Source organism: Helianthus annuus, chromosome 15, assembly GCF_002127325.2.
Source record: "Helianthus annuus cultivar XRQ/B chromosome 15, HanXRQr2.0-SUNRISE, whole genome shotgun sequence".
Taxonomy (NCBI): Eukaryota; Viridiplantae; Streptophyta; class Magnoliopsida; order Asterales; family Asteraceae; genus Helianthus; species Helianthus annuus.
Genome location: NC_035447.2, coordinates 173,472,002 through 173,482,667, shown reverse-complemented (window position 1 = coordinate 173,482,667; position 10,666 = coordinate 173,472,002). Strand labels below are relative to the sequence as shown.

Sequence of the window (10,666 nt, the reverse complement as noted above, 5' to 3'; positions counted from 1 at the left end):
CAAGCATATGATTCAAGATAAACCTTAAATATGGCATGTGTCTAACATATCAAACCAAGAAAACGCAATATGCTCAAGACATAACCTCAAGTTTACGGGCGGGTCGTTAATCCTATAGCGCTACATATGTCAAGGTTTGGCTCGTACGAAGTTAATGATAAGTTCAACACATAAGAATAACCCAAGTTTAAAGTATCAAGTCATCACGTATACAAGCATGTTATAGGAACGTTCATGTGTTTAACAAAGTGTTCATGTGTAAGTTAATAGGTAAACATGTTACACCCCAAAAGTGGTAAAAGTAAAAAGGGGGAAATACGAGTATACTCACGGTTTACAAGTGGTGACTTGAAATTCCGAGAGCAAGTTTGTAGATGAATTAGTTCGGAGCACCTTGTCCTTCTACACAAGGAAACGTAGGTGTGTGAGTTTGGCGTATAACGGAAGATTATAGATTCGGAGTTTTTAATATATAGAAAGTAACATAGGTGAAAATAATCATCTTGTACGCATAACTCTTGTTCTTGACACTATTGAAACTCAAAAGAGTTGGTATGATTTCATGGATTCTAAGATCCATTAGAGTCGTAACAAGGGCATGGTCATAGATGATGTAACGTCCACTTAACAAATAACTATTAAGTCATCATCAAGTCTTAGTTACTTAGATGTATACATATAGAATAACTTAGATATTATATAGTTTACAAGTCTTAAGATTCAAGCATGAGGTAGGAGATTAATGTCTCCATTTAGGTACCTCTTTGTGTCATAGAATACATACATGAGGTAGGAAGAACAAGCTTCCATTTAGGCACCTCTATTGTTCACCACTACACTTGTTGTTATAAACAACAAGGAGGGCCATGAACATACAAGTATCAAGGTATTAACAACAACTAATCTATAGCAAAACATCAAGTAATGAGTGGATTCTTATGAAGGATAGCCCAAGCTAATCCAACCATCACACATTCAACAAGTTTCACACTTGAACATTACTTGTGGGTAAAACCCTAATTAAAAACAGAAAGTTTATGAGGTTTTAACCTCTGATTTAGATGTCTCAACCATGTTTTTAAGCTTAACCAACCATAAGAGGGGTTGTAAGCATTAGGACATTGGTTTGAGATGTGTTTCACACAAGTTAGATGAAGTTTGCATAAGTTTGAAACAAAACAGAAAGTTTTTGGTCAATTTCGGAGCAATTCCAGGTCTGATTTCTCCAAGGAGAAGTCTAGGAATCGAACCCCATGATTATACAAGCAAGTAGGAAAAAGAATCGAGTGAATCGGATAAGAATTGAGTGAGTTATGCTCATTTTCGTGAAGGCTGAACAATCTGCTCGAACCTGTGATTTCAGCTGCGTTTTTTTAGAGTTTTAGAGTGATTAGAGTGTTGCAAAAGTGGTAGAGAGGCTGAGATTAAGTTGTATTTATAAGGGGAAGATTAGGGTTAAGTTGGGTTGGCATTAAATGCAAGTTGGTTGGAAATTATCAAATAAAAAAAAACACTAAAACAGCCATCAAGGCTTGCGCTCGGAATGGCTGGACAGCCATTTAACTTTGTCTTTTGTTTTGTGTGACATGATAGAGTAGGCAATATATATTATGCTAAACCTAAAACTAACTTATTAAATCAAATTGTAATATTAAGAGGTGAGTGGGAAGTTTGTAATTAAAACACAACAAACAAATCAGCCATAAGTGTCCGGCCGCAATTCTGTGTTGTCTTTTTTTATTATTTGTGACACAAAAGATTTGATATTGTCTAATTCATTATGTTAAGTTAGTTACATACTAACTGTTGAATGTATAATATAAAAAAATAGTGTAAAAAGACTAAATAAGAATGAAAAAGATTGTTGTTGAATGTCGCATGTCTTTCATATTCCTTTTTTTCTTTCTAAGATTGATATTATATTATAATATAACTACAAAACATTAATATATGATAAATTAATCTATTAAGCATATATATACATATGTTAGATGAAATTAAGTAATGAGTTTGTATAAAATAAAAGTATAGGTTGGGTATTGTGAACGTATAATCAGGTGTTTGTATAATTTAACGTCTAGAGTCATGTATATCTTTAAAAGTACGAATATGTATCGAATGAGTTATGTGTCAAATGTATAGGCGGATTTAAATGTACAAACATGAATAAATAAACAAGGTGTAATATGTGCGAAATACTAAATTTATTACGATCGAAGTTACGAACACGAAAACGGAAGCGAAATACGAATACGATACTGATGTAAGTTTCCAAAAATAGGTACAAGAATAATCTTTCTAATTAAAGTAAGTTTCAAAAAGCGAGGCGTTACAGTTTCAACCACTCTAACTGTCTCTATCGTCCGCCTCCTCTTCATATGCCCAAACCATCTCAATCTTCCCTCCTTTATCTTATCTGATATACTAGATATTTCTAACCTCTCCGTAAAAACATCATTTTTTATTCGGTTTAACCTTGTGTGTCTACATATCCATGTTAGCATTCTGAAGTACACTGATTATTCCATATGTCATAACAAGAGTAAACTGTCATTTTGGTCCCTGTGGTTTGGTCAATTTTGTCACTTTAGTCCAAAACTCAAACTTTTTGCATCTGGGTCCATATGGTTTCAGTTTTATTGCCATTTTGGTCCAAAAATGAAATCATGTCATATTTGTCTTATAAAATCCAGTAATTTTGTCATTTTCCGCAGTGGCAAAATGATCATTTCTTTTTTACAAATAAATACCATATTTTATAAGACAAATATGACCTGATTTGCCCCTGAGAAAAATGATAAAATTGCAGGATTTTATAAGACAAGTATGACCTGATTTTATTTTTGGACCAAAATGACAATAAAACTGAAACCACATGGACCCAGATGCAAAAGGTTTGACTTTTGAATTAAAATGACAAAACTAACCAAACCTCAAGGACCAAAATGACAGTTTACTCGTCATAACAACATATATGAATTGTTCTGAAATTATTATATATGTATAATACAACAATAAAAATGATTATTTATTTTTTTGATTTTATTTGATTAGAATTGGCTTACACTCGACGTTTTGTTTCTTTCGAAAGCTATTATCATATTCAAAAGCTATTACACATATTACAAGAATATAAAGGTGGACGATCACCATATCTCTTACTTCCAAACTACCAACAACATTAGGACATCATTAAAGAATCTTCTTTAAACACATGCAATGTTCCTCTATATTGTAACAAAGTAACACAACTTTGTTTTATCCGTACCAATAAAATTCCAAGTTAGTATAGCTTCTAGTTCTAATACATTACAATACAAAGTTATTTTTTAACACAATCAATTGTGTTGCAATTTACAATGTAAACAAAATAATCGCTCCAATGAATCAAAACATGTGTGAACATCACTACGTCGTCTGATTCTAAAGAGTCGGGTCATAGACCCGACTCATCAGATAACGTTGACCTCTTTGATCTGCGGGTCAAATAATCATCCAAATAGTCCCACTTAATCTATCACTCAAAGACCCACTCCAAGATTTTGACTTGCTAAGTCACATCTAACCTCAGCCAACCCGACCCGAGAATTTGCAAGATCAAATTCCATCCACATATTTTGTTGATGGTGGTGTCCGATCACATAAGCTTCAATCCCTAAAAGATCCGAATTCCCAAATGTGAAACAATGTATTTCATCATTCCCTTTAATCAAACCGGGTACTCGAACCAACAACTTCTCACCCGAAACACTCATTTGGGCGCCCCGAAACATCATGGTAACACTAGGTAACACGGGTAACCCGCCCCGTGTCGGGTCAATCCGATAACAAAGGTCCATTGCACCTTGGAATACAAAATCCGGATCCTCATAAACCCGTAAAACCGCTTTAGTTTGGTTCAAATACTCGTTTCTCAAAGCGGTATAAACCGGCCCGAGAAGGAAAGTAAACTGGGTACCCGAGTCCACCATAGTTTGACCCGCACCCGTGTGATCGGGTTCATAAATCGATTTCGGCAAACCCAAAACCGTCTCCGAAACTTTAATCCCTTCAAGCTGAACCGTGTACGCTACCCGGTCGAAATAAGGTAACGGCGTCGATATGTTAACTAACGGCGTGTAATTCAACGGTTCGAGCCACGACACGTTAACCTCCCCGAACACTAAAACCCCGGTCGAGTCCCGACCCGATATACAATACGAGAACTTCGGGTAACCCATTTGCGTAACAAACGATAAAGAACCTCGGTTCATACCCAATAACCCGGTGGACTTCGAATCCTCATCCGGGTCGGAGCTTGACCCGGTATCCATACACCCGAATACAATCCGGGTCGGGTCAAAACCCGCAAACCGAAACGTATCAATGGCAAGATTACCCTCGACTGAAGTGGCGTCAGCGTACGACACAATGACGTGGCAGAGGTTTTTCGGGTCACATGAAGCGGGTAAGATGAGGTCTCGGGTTCGGGTCGTGCAAGTCGGGTGAGAACAAACAACCGGATTGTAGGATGTGGAGTTTAACGGGTCGAACCATAATGGTGTGGTGGGTGTTTGTTTGCACCGGAGCCACGTCAGCTCGCTGCCGGTGTCGAGAACCACCACCACTTGCTGCGGCGGCGTACCGACGGCTAGGGCCACCGTTAAAGAAACATTGTGGTTGAAAGAAAGCTTGTTTGGTGGTTTTGGACCCGACCCGGATGGTATTTGTTGAATCTTTAGTGGTAAGATTAAAGTTTTTGAATAAATTGAGTTAAAAAATGATGAGAAGAAAAGGTTATAAATGAGGAAGAGATAGAAAGAGGCCATGGGGAGGGGGTAGAAACTAGAAACTAGAAAGAGAGATAGAGATAGAGGATGTATGTATATGTTTAATGGTTGTGTGTTGGTTTCTTCTCTCTCACATAGAACACGGTGAGTGTGTGTGAGGGAGTGTGTGTGTACGTGTGTGTATGGTTGTAGGATTTTGGGAAGTGTAGGACCCGACCGGGATATGTTTCTCCGTCATGTTTGGTGTATTGGTTGGTCCACCCAACCAACCGATATGGTTCATGAAAATAGTAACATTTCAACCATCTCAAATCAAAATCAGGTCAGATTGGTAGTTACATATTCAGGTTATTCTATTTAGAATTTTTGAAGGGTGATGGTTATCTTTCCTTTTCAAATTGGTAGTTACATATGCGGTAATTATATGCGTATACTACTCTATATGTCAACCCACATATATGGCCGTATAGTCTTAGGTATACATGCATATAGTTTTTGTATATGTAATAGTCTGAAGGGCGCAAAACCGTACAACACGGGGGGGGGGGGGGGGGGGGGGGGGGGGCGTAAGACGGTGCTAACTGAACAATGGCCAAAATCGAGAAAAAATGTGAAACAAAAACATAAATTTTTAACACCAAATAACTCATGTGAACTAACACGTAGACAACGTTGAATTTATACTAACAAACTTCGTTAAAGTTTAAGACTTGTATGATAATTTTTTTAAATTTTAGAGGTAGAAAAGTAAAATGTTTAAAAAATAACAAAATAATAAAATGATTAAACTATAGAGGATAAAAATAAAAGTTTACAATAAAAGGCGAAATTGCTATTGTTTATTGGAATGTTATAAATTAATATATATATAGGGACAAGATCATGCGAGAACCACCTCTTATTGCGAGAACCGCGAGAACCAATGTGAACACAACTAAAAATAGCTAAAAATCACACAAAATTTTTTTTTTAATATTTTTTATATAAAAATCGCTACTTTTCGAAGCAAAAAAAATTAGAAATTTTTTTTTTAATCCACTAAAAGTAGCGATTTGAGCATAAAAAATATTAAAAAAATAGATTTTTTTTTTAGATTTTTTTAGGTTTTTTGGGGGTTTAGTTTTTAGCATTTTAGCTTGGGGGGGGGGAGGGGGGTTTAGGTTTTTTTTTTTTTTTTTTTTTTTTTTGGGGGGGGGGTTAGGTTTTTTTAGCTATTTTAGGTTGTGTTCACATTGGTTCTCGCGGTTTCTCACAATAAGGGTGGTTCTCGCATGAGCCTCTCTCTCTCTCTCTCTCTCTCTCTCTATATATATATATATATATATATATATATATGTGTGTGTGTGTGTGTGTGTATGTGTGTATGTGTGTGTGTGTGTGGAAAGAGTAAAATGAAAACCACCTTCAGTTTTGAGAAATGTGATAATCAAGTCTTCCAAATGGTTTTTCCTAAAATTTTTTTTATCAAAAATCATAAATAAATCACTTGTTTCAGTAAAAAAAATAAAAAAATGTCGCATGCAAAAATTTACATCAGGTGTAAAAAAAATCATTGTCGTAACAAAAATTTACATTAGGTTTATGCAAAACTTACAATAGTCGTAACTACCGACTCGACAATTTTTTTTTGTTTTCTTTTTTTTACAGATGTATTTATAATACTTTCAACTATGTTTGTGTAAAAATTTTTGGCCCAACTCGCATGAGTTCTCATGATTCTCACAACTCGTGGTGGTTCTTAATTCAACTGAAACATACACACACACACACACACTAGTTAAAGAAACCCAGAAAACTTCATCTCCACCATCCATCTCACATGATCATTGATAGATATTAAAAAAGGTACAAAAAGTTTTTTTTCACACAAATGTACAGTCTGACAAAAAGTGTAAAAGGTTACAGTTTTCTATCTCCTCTCTCATTTGGCAGAAACAAATGTGACAGCTGCATTGTTAGATAAAAATATCGTTGTAAAAAATTGTAACATGTTTTTTACGTGTATTACAAAATAAAAACTTTATAAATTATAAGTTTTAAATCCATACACTTCATATAATCTAAAAAACTGATGTAATAAACAATAAAAAGTGTTACAGGTGAGTTACAAAAGCTGTGAACAACCGAAAAAAATGTAACACATTCTATATTCTCTCTCCGTTGTTACGAAAAGTGTGTCAATGTTAGAAAATATTGCAGGTGTCAGTAAAAATGTTGCAGCGAAAAAGTATAACACGTGGCAGCATGATATCCATCCATTAGGTTTTCAAAGTTTTTGCAACTCACATAAAATTTCTCCCATTATATAATGTATAGAGTTGGAGGGTATTTTCTACAAACTCGTCTAGCGTTTTATGATCAATGTCATATTAGCTTTTTCCTTGACTTTTCAAACTCCTCAAATGTTAGAAACGCTTCCTAATTTTTTTTCTAAATGTCACGTCACATTTAGTTATTTGAATAATGAGATGATTGATGATTGATTGAACCTTCTAATTTTAAATATTAAATTAATTTAAATTTATACAAAGTAAATAAGACTAAGAGTAAATTGCTAAAATTCAAACAATTTTTTTTACAATATTGTCCTTCACCTTTGGTATTTTTGCCAATTCCATCCATACGACTAACATAGTTTGTTTTTCCTGTTAAGGTTAGGGGCCTTTTTGTCCTTTTAGCTAATAAAGCTTGGTACAAGCTGTTAATGCACACACAATCACATCAACACCACCTTATCACCCCCACCACCACAACATCATCACCCTACCACCATCACGATTGCACCATCACCACCACTTTCCACCCCAATAATAACCATTGACGCACCACCTTCACCCCACAACAACCACCGCCGCACCAACTCCACCTCATAACATCCGCCGCCGCCAACCCCAAAACCAAAACCAAATCCATATTTATATTTTCAATACCTCTAAAGCCAAAAGTTAAATCCAATTAAAATACTGCCCATACATCATCATCATCATTAAACCCTAGAACCACCATGTTCAACACAAAACGTTCCAACAAAACATTATCATCATCCCTTTCTACATAGCTTTGCTCGAGATTTTGACGGTGGTTAAGGCTGCGACGACTGGGTTTATATCAGAATGATGTGGTGCGACGACTGGGTTTATATCAGAATGATGTGGTGCGACGGTGGTTAAGGGTCCAATCAGGGGTCGCGCTTACCTAACATCTCGCATAAATTTCGTACACTCTTAACGCTCGGATATAGGTATATAGCTCTATGTTATACAAATATATAGTTCTTAGAGTAAATTGCATTTTACGTCCTTTAAGTTTTAGCCAAATTTCAGGCGATTTCCTTTAACCAAGGAAATTACACTGGATGTCCTTTAAGTTACGGTTTTCTATTAGGCGATGTCCTTATTACATAACTTGGTTAAATTTTCTTGTTATCCCCAAACATGTGCCTTGCCCGTAAGGGTAATACCGTCTTTTCATTTTAACTAAAAGAGTGAATTGCATTTTATGTCCTTTAAGTTTCACCCAAATTATAAACTATGTCCTTTCACTAATGAAATTACACCGAAGATATGGCTAAGGATGAGGTGGCCCGTCTGAGGTCAATCGCCGGTAGAGTGTCGCCGGAAGAGGATCCATCCAACCATCTATCTATTTCCACCATAATTTCGTTAGTTAAAAGACAAAACCTTAAATTTTGGTGAAACTTAAAGGACATAAGATACAATTTACACTTTTAGTTAGACCGAAAAGACTGTATTATCCTCACGTGCAAGGTGCATGTCTAGAGTTAATTAGAAAATTTAATCAGGTTATGCAATAAGGACACCGTCCGATAAAATACATTAATATAAAGGACATTTAGTGTAGTGTAGTTTACTCTAGTTCTTAAATTTAGCTGAAAGTTAAAAAACAGTAAAATATTTACTTTAGTTCTTCAATCATTCTAATCAAGTTTTTAATTTTAGCCGAAACATAAAAAACAGTAAAATATTACTTTAGGGCAAAAGATCAAATACAAATAATCTTAACATACAAATTGAAAGAAAACCCAAAAAGACAAGGTGGCATTTTTGTACCACCAAGTATCAAAGTTACAACAAAAAATACCTAAAAAAACACAAATTTTTTTTTAACATTTTTTATTAAAAAATCGCTACATTTCGTTAGCAAATTTTTTTTTGGCTGCTACTAAAAGTAGCGATTTTTTAATAAAAAATGTTAAAAAAATAAAATAAAATAATTTGTGTGTTTTTTTTATTTTTTTAGATTTTTTTAGGTTTTTTGGGGGGTTTAGTTTTTAGCATTTTAGCTTGGGGGGGGGGGGTTAGGTTTTGGGGGGTGGGGGGGGGGGTTAGGTTTTGGGGGGTGGGGGGGGGGTAAGGTTTTTTTTTAGGTTTTTGGGGGGGGGGGAGGGTTAGGTTTTTTTAGGTTTTTGGGGGGTGGGGGGTAGGTTTTTTTTTAGGTTTTTGGGGGGTGGGGGTTTAGGTTTTTTTTGGGGGTGGGGGGAGTGGTTAGGTTTTTTTAGGTATATTTGTAGAGTAACTTTGATAGTTATTGATAATTACAAAAATGCCACCTTGTCTTTTTGAGTTTTCCTTCAATTTGTATGTTTAGTATGTTAAGATTATTTGTACAAGAACTTTACCCATTACTTTAGTTCTTCAATCATTCTAATAAAAACCGAGGATTCGTTAGAAACAGAGGTTGATGTTGATGTTGATTAGAAGAAACGGGTGTTCTCCTTTATCTGATCATTTTCGAAATGAATTCTTCTAAAAAAATTTATAAGAAATGTATCCATTTAGATACCCGATCCTTTTTAAATGAAAAATTTAAAATAAATAAACAACAATAACGTATTTATTTGGATTGTGTGTATATAATATAAGCACATTTTTTTTAAATATTAACAACTTCCCTCGCGAATATTTAGTAGCTTTTGAAATTTAGACTGTAGGGACAATTTGTTTTGTATACTAACTTTTCCATTTTTTTAAATCTACTAGGTCTATTATGATGATATATAAGAGTCTGTTTGGTACGGGGTAATGAAATTGACGAGAGAATGAAATAGACGAGGTAATGGAATGGACAAAGAAATGAAATAGATCATTCCATTCCATGATCTTGTTTGGTTACCATGTGGGAATAAAATGAATCATTACCTTGTAGTGTTTGGTGGGCAGGAAAAGAAGGAATAAAATTGGCGACGGGTGGCGGTAGTCGATGGCCTAAGACTTGTTATTGTTTTCAAATCACTTTCGAAGTTGACATTAGATCAGCCATCAGCTGTGTGTGGATTTGATAACGTGGAATTATCAAAATAATAAGTTTTGATTATGTAACATGGGTCCTTAGGGTTTTTTTTTTTTTTTTTTTTTTTTTTTTTTTTTTTTTTTTTTCACAAGGGTTAATATATATTTATTTAGGTTGAGGTTTATAGATTTACTAAGCTTGCTCAAGTATAGACTTTTTACTAGATCACTCATGTTAGAAAAACATGAACTCAAACACGATTAAATGTTGAGTTATACTATCATTCACTACCATTATGCCTAAACCACTTTTGTTATATTTGAGTTTAGTGGGACATTCCAATATGAGATTCAGCTATGGTGTTACAAGAACCCCTCTCTATGGACGGACTAGTGTTGGTCTTCCATGTGCTAGATCTTTGATAATTTCCCAATTAATGCCATGAGCCACTCATCAATGTGTAACACCTCGAATTTTTGTGTCCAATAATGTGTTAACACGTGTCATTTGACTACACGTGGCATCTATAATAAATAAAGGACTAAATTTGACGAACCTTGAAAGTATGTAAATTCGAGGGTTATAAATGTCAACAAAGGGTAAAATACGGTATAGTCACCCTAAATGATGCTCATACCTTCAAACGA

At 34.9% G+C, this 10,666-nt stretch overlaps 1 protein-coding gene across 1 annotated transcript; it reads right to left on the bottom strand.

Moving 5' to 3' along the window:
* Positions 1 to 3,265: 3,265 nt before the first annotated feature.
* Positions 3,266 to 4,920, bottom strand: LOC110922538 (aspartic proteinase PCS1). The gene has a single exon (XM_022166830.2). The coding sequence runs from the start codon at positions 4,806 to 4,808 to the stop codon at positions 3,522 to 3,524; it is 1,287 nt and encodes a 428-aa protein (XP_022022522.1). The 5' UTR covers positions 4,809 to 4,920; the 3' UTR covers positions 3,266 to 3,521.
* Positions 4,921 to 10,666: the final 5,746 nt, after the last annotated feature.

Bases quoted from the DNA above. Each gene is read 5' to 3' on its own strand.
- LOC110922538 (XM_022166830.2), bottom strand. From the start codon at position 4,808: ATGGCCTCTTTCTATCTCTTCCTCATTTATAACCTTTTCTTCTCATCA.